This window comes from Chelonoidis abingdonii, chromosome 9, assembly GCF_003597395.2.
Source record: "Chelonoidis abingdonii isolate Lonesome George chromosome 9, CheloAbing_2.0, whole genome shotgun sequence".
Classification (NCBI taxonomy): Eukaryota; Metazoa; Chordata; order Testudines; family Testudinidae; genus Chelonoidis; species Chelonoidis abingdonii.
This window is the reverse complement of record NC_133777.1, coordinates 9133350-9152193: the sequence shown is the minus strand read 5'-3', so window position 1 is coordinate 9152193 and position 18844 is coordinate 9133350. Positions and strand designations below refer to the sequence as shown.

Here is an 18844-nt window from a genome sequence, read left to right as displayed (position 1 = left end):
ATGGGGAGATAGAAGCTCACACAAAGTGATCAGAAAAATACTGAGGGTGTGTGTCATTTTTAGCTCTTTGTCCTGGCCATGGAGGTCCTAGTCACCTGGCTGTTTCTGTCTCTGCCTTCACAGCGCTTCTCTATTTGCCCCCAGAGAACAGGACCTGTAGTGACAAATGACTTTGCTACCTGAGGTGTCTCTTCTTCCACGAGATGGTGTGAAAGATAGTGGAGACAGTGAAGAGGCCAGACAAGCCAAACCCATATATCCAGGCCGAGATGGTCTCCCAATGGTCATCTGAGAGGATGTAGAGGATGGAGCTGCCCAGGATGCTGGGGATGATCCAGAACTGGAAGGGAGAAGAACTCCATTGGCCATCTCTGGCTCATTCATTTAGAGAAGGCCTTTATAGAATAACTATTCTATGGCATAACTATTATCCCTGATTTCCTTTCAGATGGTTCCTCATCTATGGATGAATCTGTCCAGCCCAGCTGAGGGACAGAGGCTGGGACAGGCACTGCTCTGTATTATTTACATGATTTCAGACCCCACTTGCCACAACAGTCCCCAGCCGCCAAAGAAGACTATGAGCAGGGCCACCTCCAAGCGTGGGCCTCAGGAAACTTTTGAGATTAGAGTTGTACAGGAAGTCCCCATCCCATATGGGACTGCGGAGGCACAGAGGGGTAGAGATCAGAGACAGCCCCTCCCAGTGGGGGGGTGGAAGGGGCTTAGGGCATTACATGTCAGAGATAGCCCCCTCCCGCTACCCCTTCTCTCTACTCTGATGTTCGTAGAGATCACAGATTTCCCTTCATTCCTTTTATTTTTCATTTTCCTCATTCCCCCAAGCAGGAAGAAAAGAATCCTGCTGTAAATCTAAGAAAAGAGGTTTCCTGCTCAATTTACCCTGGGGGTCTGGGAAGGGGGATAAATAACAGAATTTGCTTAGTCAAAACTGCTGAACAGTCTGTACCTTAGCGAATGCCCCTGGAGGAACAGCACAACCACCAGGTCACCCATAGCCATGCTAAATGCATGAGCTTCTAAGGTGTTGTCTAGGGCTTTCAAAATGGGTGTTGGGAAAATGAAGTAATCTGATTGGCTCCTAGCTATGGCATTATCACATGATAACTGCACCATTTGGTCCTCCATGGCCTAGTCAATTGGCTGGTATCCATGGGCCTGACTGCTGACTAAGAAAGGGTTTCTCACCATGATTTAGAAAAACAAGACCAATTGATATACCTGCCATGGGCCCAAAGCTTCCCTAAGCTGTTCACATACAGCTTCCAGAGCATGGCCAAGTGGCTAAAGCCCAGAAGTTGCAGGGATGTGTTCGGCTCCTGATTCTGCTACTCAGTCACAGAACTCAAATTTGGAGAAAGCGTCTCAGGTCATCCACCCTATCTCCAGGGCTGGTGCAACCATTTAGGTGGTGCTAGGATTTGGGAGGTGGCATTTTCTTCAGCAGCGACCGCGGCGGCCAGATCTTCGGCCGCCCCGGTCGCCACCGGCATTTAGGCAGAGGGAGCAGGGGAGCGCGAAGAGGGCCGCCTGCAGCAAGTAAGGCGGGGGGGACGGCATGCAGGGGAACTCCCCGTCCCAGCTCACCCCTGCCCCGCCTCCTCCCTGAGCACACCGTGGCTGCTTCACTTCTCCCGCCTCCCATGCTTGTGGCACTAATCAGCTTAGGCGCCGCAAGCCTGGGAGAGGGTGGAGGGGGGGAGCTAGACTGCCGGGGGGGAGCGCCTCAGGGTGGGGGTTCAGGGATGGGGGAGGGCGCAAGGTGGAAGTTTAGCCTAGGGCGCAAAACATCCTTGCACCGGTCCTGCCTATCTCCCCATCAGTGGAGGGCAGTTCCTTACATTGCTTGGTATAGTTTTAAACAATTCCATGCAATGGAGCTCCCACCACTTCTCTTGGAGAGATGACTCCATAGAGCTCAATCTCAAGGAGTTCTTCCTGATACTAAGCATCTGATAGTTGCTACTGAATGCACCGTCTGCCAGACACAACACAGAGCCAACCATTAGAATGGAAACTGCCCAAAATAAGGCTCTGTCTCCTTCATTTAACTCCTGAGAGAGCCCCGAGAATAGTGGTGTGCGAGAAGATACCTGGAACTGGTGTCTTTAGGTTTCTTATTCTGATGCCACCTGCAATCGATAGGGCCTTTCTACACCTTATTTAAGGCCCTATCCAATGCCCATTGAAGCCAATAGGAGTCTTCCCATTGGCTTCAACTGACTTTGGATCAGGCTCTAATCTCCGAAACGCAATGTATTTTCAAAGCAATGGGAAAGCATTCCCAAAAGGCAAGGGCTTCTTCACGAGGATGTGTGGTCTAAAAACCTTCCTAATATCAGATGCTGCAACTGAGTCCAGCCCTGCCTGATCCTAGCACCTCCAGAATTCTCCTGCAGCCAGTGGGAGATTTTCTTGACTCAGGGCTGTGGGATTGGGCCCATAAAGCAGGCGTGGCTTAAAAATTGACTTCCAGGCTTAGAGAAATAAAGACACTCAGCCTCCCGAGTGGGGGTTATAAGGTCACACCCCATCCCTCCGGTGCTGGGGACGCGAAGCCTCATGCCTCCTCATGCACCAGAGGCGAGATAGCCTCATGCTACATGCCACGCCCTGCCACATGTTATTGCCTTACTTACCTCACTCTCAGCCAATCAGATCCTTCCATTCCCCAACAATGCCAGGCCCTCTTATCTTGCCACAACGGCCATCTCCTGCTGTGAAAAAGGGATGTTCCATTTTCACGGAGACCGTAGGGGTGTCCAGCGTGAGCAGTTCTTAGCAAAACACTTTGGTTTTCTAACCAAATAACTTCACCACATGAAGCAAAATGGGTGGGGGAGAAAAAAAAAACACCTTGAAGCAGGCAGGGGTCAAAGCAAGAGGGTGGTCAGGGGAGTGGGTTTGTCCCACAGCTTCCCCTCCTCCTTGGCTGGCGGGATGGGAGTTCTCCATCCTGTTCCAATCGACTTTGATCACTGGATGCAGGGATGTACAAAGCCCAGTTATAAAAGTGTCTCAGATCCCACATTATGTCAGTATCGGAGCCACAGCTCCTGCTTGCCGTCCCCTCATTCAAACTGCTTTCAAGATCTTAGAATCCTAGAACCATACCTCAAGAAGTCATCAAGTCCAGATCAAGTAAATCTAGACCATCCCTGATAGGTGTATGTCCAACCTGTCTTAAAAACTTCCACCAGTGGGGGTTCCACTACCTCCCTTGGAAGCCTATTCCAGAGTTTAACTATCCTTAGGATTAGAAAGTTTTTCCTAATATCTAACCTAAAGCTCTCTTGCTGCAGATTAAGCCCATTATTTCTTCAGTGGACAAGGAAAACAATTTATCACAGTCCTCTTCCTAACAGCCCTTAACATATTTGACTGTTATCAGGTCCCCCCTCAGTTTTCTTTTCTCAAGACTAAACTTGCCCAGTTTTTCCTTTTGTTTTGTTTTTTTACTTTTCCTAATAGGTCAGGATTTAAAACCTTTTATCGTTTTTTTTCTCTCCTCTGGACTCTCTCCAATTTGTCCAAACCTTTCCTAAAGTGTGGTGCCCAGAACTGGTCTCAGCACTCCAGCTGGGGCCTCAACAAGGCCAAGCAGAGCAAGACAGTTACCTCCTGTGTCTTACGTACAACGCTTCTCGTCAGACATCCCAGAATGATATTAGCCTTTTTTCCAACTGCATCACCGTGTTGACTCACATTCAGTCTGTGACCCACTGTAACCCCTCAGCATGTGACCATCTACCCATCTACCATCTGGTAACCAGTTATTGCCCATTTTGTGGTTGTGTGTTTGAGTTTTCCCTCCTAAGTGCAGTACTTTGCACTAATCTTGATTGAATTTCATCTTGTTGGATTCAGACCAATTTTCCAATTTGTCAAGGTCCTTTTGAATTCTAATCGTGTCTTCCAAAGTGCTTGCTATCTCTCCCAGTTTGGTGCCACCTGGAAATTTTCTAAGCGTGCTCTCTGTTCCATTATCTAAGTCATTAATGAAAATATTGAAGAGTACCAGACCTAGAATGACCCCTGAGGGCCCCCCCATATTCACCCTTTAAGTTCAATAGCAAACTACTGATAACTAGAGTTCCATGTTTGTCATGGAGGTCACAGATTCTGTGACTTCCTGCGACCTCTGTGACTTCTGCAGCAGCCGATGTGGCTAACCCCCAGGCCGCCCAAGCAGCTGGCCCCGGGGATAGCTGCTCAGGCGGCCCTGGGGACAGCTACACCAGCCGCTGCTGGAGCAGCTCCACAGCCACTTGAGCAGCCCTGCAGCCAGCCACACCGGCCTCTGCTCTGGTGGCCCCAGGCAGCTGGATCCGGGGATCGCCTGAGCAATGACCGATGTGGCTGGCCCCGGGAACCACCTGATCAGTGGTCCTGCGGGCAGCCAAGGCAGCGGCTGGCCCTGGGGATCCCCACTGGCGGTTGCCGGAGCAGCCACTGGCCCCCCAGGGTTCCATCCTCGGTGGTGGCCGGAGCAGCCGCTGGCCCCTGGGGGTTTCCCCCCCAGCCACTGGTGCCACGAGCTCCCTCCCCCACCCCCAGCATCTCCCTCCTAAGATTCAATATGGGGTATTTATGTTATAAATCATGGACAGGTCATTGGCTGTGATTTTTTGTTTCTTGTCCATGACCCGTCCATAACTTTTACTAAAAATATCCTTGATTAAACTGTAGCCTTATTGATAACTACTCTGAAGATGGTCTTTCAACCAGTTGTCCACCCACATTATAGTAAATTCATCTAGATCACATTTCCCTCATTTGCTTATGAGATTGTCATGTGTCAAAACCCTTACCAAAAACCAAGATATATCATATGTCTACTGTTTCTCCCAACCACTAGGCCAGTAACCCTGTCAAAGAAAGAAAATAGGTTGGTTTGGCATGATTTATCCTTGACAAATTCATGCTGGCTCTTCCTTATAATCGTAGTATCCTTTAGGGGCTTACAAACTGATTGTTTAATAATTTGTTCTAGTATCCTGACTGCTCTGTAATTCCAGGGTCCTCTTTTCTCCCCTTTTTAAAGATAGATACTATGTTCCCCCTTCCCTAGCCCTCTGGGAGCTCACCTGTCCTCCATCCATTCTCGAAGATAAATGGTAATGGTTCTGAGATTGCATCAGCTTGTTCTTTAGTTCTTAGGATGTATTTAATCAGGCCCTGCTGACTTGAATATATCTAATGCATCTAAATATTCTTTAACCTGTTCTTTCCCTACGCTGGCTTGAGTTCCTTCCCCCTTGTTAATAGTAATTGTATTGAGTATCTGGGCACCATTAACCTTTTTGGTGAAAATTTAAGTAAAATAGGAATTAAACACCTCAACCTTAAAGTCTGCTATTTTTTGAGTCCCTTGTCCTCACTCTGCTGCTCTCACTCCTTCCTTTCCTTAGAATGAGGCAATTGATCATTTCATGATCACTTTCACCCAAACTGCCACTCAAGATTATCTGTGTCAGGTAAGAGTCACTTACAATGAGCCCTGACCGTTCCTTAAAAGCCACCAGAGACCAAAGGAGACGTGGCGAGCTCCTGCAAACAAGCTCCGAGCCATATGTATGTGCAGCGACTGGGTGTGCAGACTCCAGGTGTCAGCTGGGCACATCCCAGCCCTTGAGCTCCAGTCAGAAGATGCATACCTAAATGTAATTTACATTCAACCCGTGATGGCTCCTGAACGCACGTGTAAGGGAACAGGGAGTGGTGCAAGCCCTAGCTTTGTCTTCCATTCTGGGAACACAATGGGAGCTCAGACCCATACACCTCTCCTTCCCGCCTGACGTGCTGCCCCACACCCCAAGGCAACGCAAAGGTGACTCACGGCGTGCGTGGCACAGTTTGCTGCGTGCTCATACTCCGTTGGCTGGTATCTCCGGTTGGATGGAACCCTGTGATTCATAAACCTTGAATGAGAAACCGGGAGAGAAGCAGGGTCAGAGGGCGGAGTCCTGGGCCAGGGCCACAAATCATTTATTGATAATGTCGGATCAGTTACACTTGGGATTGGGTTTTGGTGGGTGTTGTGCGCTGGTGCCCTCCAGGTAACCCAATGCCAGCCTTGAAGTGTTACTGCTCCAATTCTAGTGCTGCCAATGCTCTGTGACCGGTTCTGCAGAGCAGCATTCATGTGCAGGCCTAGAGCTCACTGGGAGCAGCTGAGTGTATGTTCCTGCACCCCCTGACCTCACAGGAACCCCTAAGTACAATTGCCAGGCTAACTATTGTTGCCTAGCGTCACCCAGGGCCGGTGCAAGGATGTTTCATGCCCTAGGCGAAACTTCAACCTTGCACCCTCCCCCCGCAGTAGCTCCCCCCCTTCGCCCTGAGGCGACCCCTTGCGGCAGCTCCCCAGCCCCCACCCTCCACGCTGAGCCTAAATGGTTGCACCAGCTCTGGCGTCACCCTAAGTCCAGGTCTGGTCCCAGCAGTGTCTGAAGGGGCTGATGACTACACCCTCTCTGCTCACACACCGCTGCACTCACCTTTCTATTCATCCTGCACCCTTCACCCTGTGCGGTCATGTTGCAACAGCCCCCACTGGCCAGGGAAGCAGGAATTGCAAGATCACCACGAGCTTCAGTCTCTGATGCAGTGCGCACTTCCCCCCATGACTGGCTTAGGACTTTTTAGTGTGTCAGGCAAGCAGTTTCTTGGGCGGACACTTTCCCTATGCCGGACAACCACCTCCGAGCTGCACTCGCTTCCCATGGTTACATGTGCCCATGCGATGCCATGTATGGGAGGATCCAGGCTGCTGCTATGCAAGACTCAAACTCAGCCAGCAAGAGGCCACTCCAGGGGATGCTGACACTGAGATGTAGAGAAATGGCATGTGCTAGTGCTCCTAAAGAGGGAAGATCAGAAGAGGTGTCCCCTAGAATTCCTCTGGCCCTGTTGACAGCGACTGTCTTTCCCCTACCCAGTGACATCTTGCCATCTAGGGAAACTGAGCACAGCTCAAATATTCGCACACAAACCCCTAAGATGTACTTGTTATTTTATGAGTCATCACCCAGCTCTGTCAGGAAGGAGGGTCGAGTGCTGAAAGACTAAAATAAAGAGGCACTGCATGGACATGTGGGCAATACTGCCAACTGTCTGAGCTCAGGTTGGAATGAGGAGGCCAGGGGAAGAGAGAGAGAAAACTGCTTGTGTGCATAAGGAAGAGTGTGTTCTGGATCTTTGAGTCCCACTTGGATTTGCTGGGCCAGGGCCTATTTCTGTGTGCTAGCTCCTTCCACAAGCCAATCTTGGAACTGCACAATTTTATTTATTAAATTGGAGCTATACCTATCCCCTACAACTGCAAGGAACCTTGAATGGTCATTGAGTCCAGCCCCCTGCCTTCACTAGGCAGGACCAAGTACTGATTTTGCCCCAAGATTCCTGGGTGCCCCTCAAGGATTGAGCTCACAACCCTGGGTTTAAGCAAGCCAATGCTCAAACCACTGAGCTATCTCTCCTCCCTCAGATAAAGAAATAGCATTGGGACTTGTCAGTTGCTAGGTGTATCATGCTGAACTTCAACATGATAGAGTAGACAAATGTGTATCCATAGTGGAAAACATATCCAAGACAATGAAGGTTGGACAAAGTGTAGGGTTCATACTTGGGCATGGCCTAATCAAAGCCATAGCCCTAATCAAAAGGATTGAGCTAAGGAGTGGAGCACTTGGTGTTACTGTCATCTTCAGAATAAGTGTTCAAGTGCTAATGATGTCTAAATTGCATCTCTACTGTCACAGTTGTGTCCTTCATCCACGGCATGACTCTGGGATGTTACAACATGTCAGGGCAATGCCCTATTAAGAATGATCCTAGTCCACAGAAAACCAGAAGTAGAAAGGTCAACGTATGCTGTTATACCATGCCACTGCCAGCAAGGTCAATGGGGACTGTACAGGTGAAACTGAGCGTGGAATTTGACCTGCTAAGCATATCTAGAGCAAAGTATCCTATTGGGGTTTAGGCGAACTAGCCGGCTACTCTTCCCTGGCAAATTCAGCACCATTTTAAGAGCTTTTTGAGGAAGAAACAGCTGTTTGTCCTTTGCAGCAACACTTATTAGCAGCGGCTGCTCCAGGCACCAGCACTCCAAGCACGTGCCTGGGGCGGCAAGCTGCTTGGGGCACCCTGCTGGTCCCTGAGAGGGTGATAGTCAGGCAGCCTTTGCCGGCTTGCCTGTGGGAGGTCCTCTGGTCCCACAGATTCAGCGGCAGGTATGCTGAAGCAGCGGGTCCAACAGACCTCCCACAGGCAAGCCACTGAAGGCAGCCTGCTTGCTGTGCTTGCGCTGGCAAAAAAGCTAGACCCGCCCCTGCTTATTAGATATTGAGACACAGTTGTATTATCTCTACAATATTAGATCACTGTATCTGGGAATCTCCAGCAGAGAGACATGACTATGTTATTTCTGGTATATTACAGGTCAGCACACAGAGACCTACAGAACAGCAACTAAGGTACCTATTCTGCCCTAACTGTGTACGAGTAAGCCCTATCAAAGCCAATGGGAGTTCCTTGTATCCTGCTAGGGCAGTGTCATGCCCCAGGATCCTATGCCTAGGGACCTGATTCTCATGGATGCTGTGCGGAAACATAGCAGCAAAGAAGTTCCAGCACTGAGGCTCCATTATGCAGCAGCATTCATTACGATCTTACAGCACCGAGATGTAACATGGTAGGGATATCATGGTCATCAGCAGGAGCTGAACCTTCAGCATTCAGAACCAGCACTTCAGTCCATGCCACTTGATCCAAAGGAATCTAACTCTTAGTGTCACCTCGTAGCAGGATTTATCTTTGCTGGGGCTAGTCACTATAGGAACACACAGACACACTAAGTGCTCACTTGCATGTTCACTTGAGTGCAATAGCAGCACCCGAGCAGTGCTCCTGTAGGTGCTGTCAGGTGGGAAGGAGGTGGAGCTATGACCTATGTTTTCCCCCTCCACTGGCTAGCAGAGTGGGCCCGCCATAAGGAGGAGTGCACGCTGCACCTGCCTACGGGGTGTAGCAGCTGGCATGTTCCCCTGGCTTGCCTGGGAATTTGCTTTCTGGAATAGTTCAGTTCTGCATCACCCAGTGCAGGCCCAATGGTAGGACTAAAAGGCCCCTCTGCTTCTTGGCAGGGGATTAGATTAGATAACCCTAGTGGTCTCTTCTAACCCTATGATTCCACGATTCTAGTTCCTAGGTGCTGAACAAACCCAGAGGAAGATTACACCCTTCACACCCAGGCAAGAAATCCCAGCGTCTAACACAGATGGCTCACAGTCTGGCTTCACTGCCATGATTAGATCTGGTTTGTATAAAAATAAACCAATGCTGAACTGACCAACCTGGATCAGACCTGTCACTGAGATCTAGGCCTGTTCTGTTCAGTCGGGGCTACTCTGTGGGACACACATGGGTGCATTTACTACTCAGCTTCCCTGGCCCTGTTTATTAGTCTTACTAATAGGCTTTAATAAGCCCCCCGAGCCAGGCCCCAGCAAACAAAGAGACTTTGGCTCTGTTAATTCCCCGCCTGAGCCCGGATTTTGTTCACATTCCTTCCCAACATCCTGTAACAATCTCTCTCCGACAACAGGACATTATTTTACTGTACCGTTGCTAGGTAACTGTCCAGAGCCTCACTGAAACCCCATCTGGGTGCTTTTATTTCTTCCTTTCTTTCTTTTTTTTTTTTTAAATCCTTTCTGCATGGCCCAGACATTCATGGTTCTGCGGTGATGTCACAGTTTCCATGGAAACATGCACGAGGAAATTTTAAAAAAACCTCCAAACCTCACTTTGTCTCTTGCCCATGCCGACTCTCCTGATCGTTATTATTTTTAATAATAATAATAAAAGCGAGGGTGACCTCGGGGGCACGTGTCACACCGATTCCCACAGCCCCTTGGCATGGGGTGGAGTGCGCCTTTCGAACTTGGGCAGGGAAGTAAATGTCTGGGAATGGCAGAACTGAATACCAGCATGTAAGGATATCCTCACACACACAAACGGTGTAGCTAGGCAAGGGGACTGGATGGGTTAAGGGCCTGGGAGTGGGAGCTGGGATTTGCTGGAAATCCAGCTTTGGTCAGTCTGTCTAGGTTCTTATAACCCAAGAGATCAGATGTAACTTCACAATAGGCCAATGGCTTAATTTTGTCGCCTTCCTCCCCTGAGGTAGCCAGGGCTATGGTTTTGTGTATCTATTTCTCTCTCTCATCTCTTCTACTTCTCTCTCTCTCTCTTTTCCTTCTTGCCTTCATATTTTTGACTGTGTCTAGACTACGGACCTTACAGTAGCACAGCTGTACTGCTAAGGTCTCCTGTGTAGTGGCTCTGTGCCGGCGGGAGAGAACTCTCCCTCTGGCATAATTAAACCAGCCCCAACGAGCGTCGGTAGCTATGTCGGCAGGAGAGCATCTTCTGCTAACATAGCGCTGTCCACACCGGCCTTCTGTCAGTGAAACTTATCTCGATCAGGGGTGTGGGGTTTTTTTCCACATCCCAACTGACAAAAGTTTTGCCAACAAAAGCGCTAGTGTAGACAAAGCCTTTGTTTCCTCCTCCCTTATGGTATGTCCACACTTAAACCACTACAGCGGCTCAGCGGCAGTGCTTCAGTTGGACCTCTGTAGCCCTTCAGCATAGAAATTATCAACACCACGAGGAGGGGCTCTCCCATCGGCGTAGGTAATCCACCTATCAGAGAGGCGGTTAGGTCTCCGGGATCACTAGGGGCTGGTCTACACCAAAAACCTACCATCGGCATAGCTGTGTCTCTCAGGGGTGTGAAAAATCCATCCCCCTGAGAGATGTCGCTATCCCGACCTAACCTAAAAGAATTCTTCCATTAACCTAGCTATCACCTCTCGGGGAGGTGGATTAACTACAGCAACAGGATAATTGCTCCCACCACCATAGGCACCGATTTCCACTGTTCCCGGTGGGTGCTTGACCCCACCCCTGCCCCACCTCTTCTCCGATCCTCCCCCCTTCCTCCTGTAAAGTCCTAAACGCTGCCAAACAGCTGACTTGGCTGGAGAGGCCCACGGTCCTATGGGGAAACTAGATTTACTGACTAAGACCTGTCAAAAACTCCACAAGGAATACAACACAGGTACCTAACTTCTCAGTTGGTCAAATTGCCTGTCACTGCACTCAGGGACACCAATGGGAATGGAAAGTAACTCCATCAGTGTCAGGCAAGTTGTTCTGGACTTGTGTAACAATGTAACTGAAAGCAGAATCAGACCACTGTGTGCTCCATCTAATAGGCCTGTATTTGATTGGGGGCTTACGTAGCCTTATAAAATTCTATATATTCATTTGCCTGGGATAGCCTTTTTTGACTTACAATTAGATTTTCCGATTCTCATCCCCTCTCACTCCCTTGGTTCACTGTCATGCCTCGCTGTGGTACATTTAAATTAGAATGTTGTAGACGGAATGCTTTGGGCCAAGGACTTGTCTGTAACGCCCCAGGCAAACCTATAAATAAGACCCCATTCGCATCCTGGGAAGGGAGAGGCAATAGATTTTGCCCTTTTGCAAGGTTGTGTTCAAAGGAAAATTGAGGAGACAGACAGATTTGAAAGCTCTTCGGGAGCTGAGCAGGCACAAAATTGTGCTTTTGAAAGACTGACCCTCCAGTGAGCTTCTTCTTCACTGCTTAAAGTTAGCGAGCTGCAAGGCTGGAGTTTGGATCATGTAGATGATTTCCCATTTGCTCTGCCTACATGTTGATACACATTGGCATGCCCACAGACTGAGCTTTTAACCCTTGGGGATTCATCTGCTCTAATCCAGCGTGGCTTTGGTTTCACTGCAGTTTCAAAGTAACCATGCACTGTCATGGTCCCTCTCTCTCCTGGGTTGTTCTCCTCATCCCACAGGGTCTCTCTCCTCAGTCCCGACAAATCAGAAAGGTCTATCTCCGCTTACAGGTCCCATGCAAACCAATGCCTGCAGTTTGCTTGCCAGAAACCCCAGGGAATGGAGAGGATGTCTCCTGGGCTCTGCAGCAGCAAATCAAGTAGCCACTCCCCAAGCACCTTCCGGTGCATGCTCCATGGGGCATTCTGAATGGATTTCCTAGCAGCTGCTGGGCTGGTTGCATTGATTGGACAAAGTGAAGTGCCTTCTGACCAGGTGCAATTAGTGATATCTAGATGATCAGAACATGCAGCACCTGAATGTGCCTGTTCAAATGAAAATGGCTTGTTCTGACCGTACTGTGTCCTCCTCAGACTCCATACTGCTCACAAACCCTATCCTCCTACCCAGCTCCTCTTTGTACTGCGAGCTTGATCCTGCAAAGTGCATGACGCCCTTGGCACTTGCTGATAACATACACACCCCTGCGATGGCTGGGCCTGCTGTGGTATGGAGGAGGGTGAGTGGTGGGATGGCTCCCTGGGGGGAACAGCTTTAATTTCCACCGGGGGCAAAATGGGAACCCAGCTGCTCGAGGATGGTGAGAGGCTGTGATAGCTGGGTGCTTTTCCCGGCCACAATAGCTACAGCTGGACCCCAGCCAGCACCAGCCATGTTTTGGTCTGCCCTGGAGTCCTGCAATTAGGGAGATTGCTGATACTCTCCCCCACTGCACCCTCCCTCATGGGCTTTCCATTGCCAGGACCTGCAGACATTTACGTGCTTTATCCTGCAGTCTGGCTCCCCCGGTGAAAACAGAATGAGAGAGTCCTGTCTCCTCCATCTCCCAGCTCTTGCCTTTGATCCCATCATTATTCATTGCATTGCAGTAGTGCCTAGCAACCCAGCATGGATCATGACCGTACTGCGTTGGCGCTGTACACAACAGAGAGACAACTTCTGCCCCGAAGGGCTTACAGTCCCAGTGCTCTCCCTGCTCCAGTCTTTCCCTCATGGAACCTGCTGCCAAATGGGCCAAATCCATCATCTAAGTTGATTCCACCCTATCTCCCCACCTCACCCTCAACAACTTGCTTCGAGTCTGGTGAGCTGAAGGAGCCTCCAGCAGGATTTCTGCCATCAGCTCTGTGAGCTCCACACTGCACCCTCCCTCTACTACTTCCCACAGTACATTCTTTGCAGGGCTGCCCTGCTGGAGCACTATCCGCTCCTGCAGAAGTACAGCCATTAGAGCCTTACACCTGAGCTGCTGGCTGGATTAAATGGATCTTGGACTTCTTCAGTCTAATGGCTTGTCTACACAGGCCGTTATTCTGGAATAGCTGTTCCTGATTAGCTCCATGCGTGCATGCTCTTATGCTGGAATAAGAATGCCTTACTCCAAATTAATTTAATGGATTAAATTAAATGGGACCAAGGCACTCTTATTCCAGCATAAGAGCATGCACGCATGGAGCTAATCAGGAACAGCTATTCCAGAATAACGGCCTGTGTAGACAAGCCATTAGACTGAAGAATCTGTTTCCTCCCGTGCTGCACCCCATTACAGACAATAGCCATCAGCAACTGAACAAGAGGGCTTCCAGCCCCTTTTTCTCTCCAGTGGCTGCTTCTGGCAGACAGTTAGCTGAGCTTTGTGGAGCTGTCAGTCCTTAATGGGAGGATGGCAGCCTTTGCCAGAATTAATATGCACAGGTTGTTAACTGCTGCCAGAGGGTTTCCCACTGCCCTCCTTCAGGCCTGTCTGATCCTGGCCCCATTTGCCAGAAAACAAGCTGCAAAAAACCTCATGCCCACAACTCTGGACTCCAGCACAAAGAAACTCTTGTCCTGCAGAATCAAAGGAAAATCCAGAGCTGACTTCCCATATTCATCCCCGCTCTCCTGCTGTGTTTTTACTCCATGTCATCCAAGAATGAGGATGCTGTGAGCATCATGCACACCTGTGAGCTGCTTTCTGGCTCTCGCTGTGTGCAGGGTAGAAAGGAAAGTGGGTTAAAACCAGATTTTAGATGTTAGGTGGGGCGTGAGAGCCTCTGGGAGCTTGAAGACTCAGGTGGATGATCTGAGGCTCCTGGATCTGAAGCACTGAGATTTCACACACTCCCCGAGGCATATACGGAACACATCATGGCATGTGAGGTAAAGGTTTATATGCACTTTTGTGGGAGGAACTGCACCACTCAGACATGGCTCCCCCACTAGTGTATAGTGTGTCCATCTCAGATTTATGCTGACAAAACCTCCATTTAAATATATACACATGAGGTGGACCAAGAGCAAACAGTATGAGGGAATGTGGTTCAGTGGGCAGGGCATTGGATAGGAACTCAGGGGACTGCTCTGCACTGACCTCCTGGGTGACTGTGGCCAAGTCACTTCACATTTCTGTACCTCAGTTTCCCCATCTGAAAAGGAGGGTAATGATGCTGACTTTCTTTGTAACATGCTTTGAGGTCTAGTGATGAAAAGTGTTATATGAGAACTAGGTGTATTCCTATTCAGAGGTGATTAGTGTGATATAAAGCTTGGGATGCACACATTATACACCTGTGGGGAAGCCATGTGAGAGTTAACCAGTCCCCCCCCGCTTCCCCGCAAAGCGCTCATAAAACCTCTCTTGCACATGGTTCTCCAGGCTGCAGGTGGCTAGAAAAATCTCTTGGTGAGAGATGGGACTAGAGCACTTGCCAGGAGGACAAATGCATCTTGTTCTCTCTGACAACTCAGCTGGGAGTGGTTACTGAACACCACAACGTGGCGGGCTAGAGAGGTCTGGAAAAGTCACATGAGTGGGCAGCAGGTGAGTTGCCATTTGGCAAGGACCCCAAAGGCAACCACTTCAAACTGGTGGTGAACATCTAGATTCTCTCATTTTGGTCCATCTTTAATTTCATCCCCTGAGCTTTCAGCCAGAGCAAACTAGTACTGACTGCCCCTCCCCCGGCCAACACCCAGCAGCCCTCCAGGTTCTTCAGAACTAATAAAGAGGATTATTCTTTGGCCTCTTTCCTGACAATCATCCATCACACTCACTCCAGAAATCATAATGGAACTGACAAATAAATCCAGCCCCAATCAGCGGAGTGACAGTGTCTCATTATGAAGCAAGAGATAGAGAAAGTAATGGCCTCTGACAGATGATATCACCAATGCCAGGAAGTCCCTCTCTGGCCTTATTACAAGGGAGGTCCCATACTGCTTCATCTCGGTGCAACAACATTGGGAGTTGCTGAGTGCTGCAAAAAGCAGCAAGAAATACCCCGGGGTATGTGGGGTAGGTGAATACTGCTTAGTGTTATTATTAATAAGAATGATGATGATAATAATAATACTGGGGTAAGAGTGCTAAGAAAACAGTCCCTTAATTTTGAAATATGTTGACAACCCTATGTCTCTGCCCCTCCTGGCTTCCCAGTCTCCCCTATCTACAGCAAGTCATCCTCTCTTCCCCAGCTCTCGCCTAAGCAATGATCAAGACCACACGTCCTGTGCTAACACAGGAGAGTCCCAGGACCAAAATCCCAGGCTTGAGCACTGTTTGTGTGTATTCAAGCCACGGTGCCTGTCCGCTGAGTGAATTCCTGTAAGCTGGACCCTGGCTCATGCTACGCTTTTGACCTGTAATCTTCTAAAGTCCGGTCGGTGGTGCTGTGGTGATAAGGCAGGCTAGTCCCTACATGTCCTGGCTGGCACCACGCTGTGCCCCGGAAGCAGACAGCAGGTCAGGCTCCTACGCAGGGGAGCCGTGGGGCTCCGCGTACTGCCCCTGCCCTGAGCACCAGCTCTGCACTTCCATTGGCCGGGAAGTGGGGGAGCGATGCCTGTGAGCAAAAGCAGCACATGGATTCTCTGCCCCCCCCACCTAGGACCAGGACCTCCTGGCTGTTTGCTGCTTCCAGGGCACGTGCAGCACGGTGCCAGCATCGGCACGGGAAGTAGGGCCGTGGGGGGTGCTTCCCACACCTATGCCCTGCTCCTGGCCCTCTACCCCCCAACCTCTCACCTCACCTGTGGGGGGGAGGGGCTCGGGTCCCCAAGCTGGCCCCACCCCCGCTCCCAGGCCTCTGCTCCTGGGGCTCTGCTCCTGGGGCCCGGCTGCTGGCCCCATGCCCGGGGCCCCGTGCTTGTCTGCATGGCTGGGGCTCTGCTCTTGGCCTTACGTGTGGGATCTTGGCTGCTGGCCCCTACTGGGGCTCCACTCCTTGCCCCATACTCACTTCCAGCTGTGGCCTCAGTCCCTTTACCTCTGTCTATGTCCCACCCCAGCCTGGAGTCCCCTCCTGCACCCTAACCCTTCATCCCCAGCCCCACCCCCAGCAGGAGCCCTCACCCTCTTCTGCACCCCAACTCCCTACCCCAGCCTGAAGCCCCCTCAAGCACCATGAACCTCTCATTTCTGGCCCCTGCCTGGAGCCCGCACCCCTAGTAAGAGCCCTCACCCCCTCTGTCATCCTAACCCCCCACCCAGCCCAGTGACAGTGAGTGAGGGTAGGGGAGAGTGAGTCACCGAGGGAGGGGGAATGTAGTGAGCGGTGGGGGGAAGAGGCAGGGGTAGGGTGTTCATTTTTGTGCAGCTAGAAAGTTGGCAACCTTACACATACAATGTACACACACACACACAAATCTGTATATAGAAGGCTGGGATTTAGTGAGTGGATAGGTACCCTAACCCCTCTGAAGTACGATAACTAATACCTATCTGCCAAGTAACGTGCCTTTGAAGATTCCCGCCATATCTGTAGATCTATATCTTTTCCAGCACATTTTATAGCATTTATTTCTATGATAACTCAAACTCTTACATGACAGTTCCTATACTGGGATAGTAGCAAATCATTTTTTAAAGCAATGGATTAGTGAACATGTCTGGAGATTAAATTGCTGCTCTTTCCGTCGCTATTGGTGAGCTTTCTGACAACAGTTGCTTACTCACAAAAATGCTGGCGAATCCCAAGTGTTTTGCAAATTTTAGCAAGAATGCCCCCAACATGCATTATTCGTTATTTGCATGTTTAAAATGTTTTGATCAACCAGTCAGGGAGCAAATACAATACTACGTGCCCAGATGCTAGAAACTAAGGTAGCATTGTAGAGGTAGTTACTGTGAGAAATTCTGACCATTACTCTGCTTAGTATGTGCCTCTCTGGCAGCCAGAAGGCCATCTGAGCTGGCTACCCGAATGCAAAGAGGATTCCTACATGACAAAGTGCTGGCCTAATGGCATTATGCTACTCTCATTGCAGTTTCTGGCATGAAGGACATGACAGGAGTAAAGGGCATAAGGCTGGAGCATCACTGTACACCAACAATGGCTGCTGGAATGGCTCCTTGGAGTCATGGGGTACTGGAATAAGTTACAGCAGCCTTCGCACTGCTCTAATGTCAGGGACTAGTCCGGGCTAGCCACAGGATATAGGGACTACAAAGACGGTCCGAACATACATCTACTCCCCACTGCCATGTTTATCCAGAGAGCACAGCTCTTCTGGATCAGAGAATCTGGCCCATCACCTCAATAAAGCGTGTAACAGACACCTTGCCCTGTTTAACACTCTCGGTCCAGACTGTTAATGGATCCACAAAACTCTAAAAGGAACCACAGGCACAGCACCTATTTCAAAGTCCCTGAATAAGCACATGCCAGTTTCTTTAGCCATCAGATGCTCCAGGCTGCTTTGGTGTATAGTCGAAACAAACACCTCGTGGGAGGCAGTATGGTCTAGTGGCTAGAGCCTTGGCTTAGCCGTCAGGTGACCTTGGTTCTCGTCCCAGTGCTGCTGCTGAGATACCATCTGACCTTGGGCAAGTCACTTCTACTCAGTAGTTTAAATAATAAGCTTTTTGAGTAGAGACAGCCTCTCCTTATACATATGCATAGCTTCTTGTGCAACAGGGCCCTGGGGTTTCTATATGCTACTGCAATATAAATTATAATATCAAGCTATCCAGATTATTCAGTGAATATTTATGAACAACCAAAACATCTGAAGATCATGACTGGTTTGCAAACTACTCACTAGCTGTGCTTTTAATGCATGTTATTGGTTACAGATTGACCATCTCTAGCGTTAGGTTTTCTCAGATAATGTTCTTTACTAGAGATGGGCAGTGCAGTGTAGCCAGTCAAGAATGAAGATAATGATTTAAATCTCATTTCACTATCTGACCCTGTCTGTCAGTCCAAGCATAAAACCCTTTAATTGCCGGAGATGAGCCTGAGCAGTGAACTTTGGAGCTGGATGTAGATCTGGATCCAAACTTTCCTGACATTTGGATGCTTGGATCTGAGGTTTGGTTCCGGCCCATCTCTACTGATTAACTTATAGGACACCCCTTTGGCGGTTGGAGCTGAACACCTTGCAAGAATTCCAAATAAAAATAACACCCTTCTCTCCTGTCTGTAGAAGTATTTAGTTCATAGATTTTAGTTTGTTTCCTTGTGTGTGCGTGTTGAAATTACTGAGTGACGGCCAAGTCAGGGAAACAAGTTTTACATTTAGCTGTAAGCTCAGTGAGGCCTGTGGTCATTCTTATCTCTTGCAGGGCTCAGTTTCATAGTCTAGGGTACTATGGGTACTAAGGGTAGACAACTTATGGCACGCGTGCCGAGCTGATTTTCAGTGGTATTCACACTGCCTGGGTCCTGGCCACTGGTCTGGGGGGGCTCTGCATTTTAATTTAATTTTAAATGAAGCTTCTTAAACATTTTTAAAACCTTATTTACTTTACATACAACAATAGTTTAGTTCTATATTATAGACTTGTATAAAGAGACCTCCTGAAAACGTTAAAATGTATGACCGGCACGCGGAATCTTAAATTAGAGTGAATAAATGGAGACTCAGCACAGCACTTCTGAAAGGTTGCCAACCCCTAGGCTAGCGACTCTGGGAAAGGTCTGTCTCCTCACTC

General features: G+C 49.4%; 1 protein-coding gene across 2 annotated transcripts in view; it reads right to left on the bottom strand.

Annotated features, from left to right (window-relative positions):
- The window catches only part of MMD2 (monocyte to macrophage differentiation associated 2), a 38074-nt gene that overhangs the window by 9677 nt on the left and 9553 nt on the right, over window positions 1-18844 (bottom strand). For both annotated transcript variants that reach the window (XR_012656488.1, XM_032767754.2), the window contains exons 2-3: window positions 5861-5942; window positions 180-340 (exon numbers count right to left, since the gene is read on the bottom strand). Coding sequence is in view for 1 of the 2 variants with exons in the window: in XM_032767754.2 (XP_032623645.1) it covers window positions 180-340; window positions 5861-5942 (243 nt within the window). In the remaining variant the exon portion in view is untranslated. The remainder of the gene's footprint in view (window positions 1-179; window positions 341-5860; window positions 5943-18844) is intronic.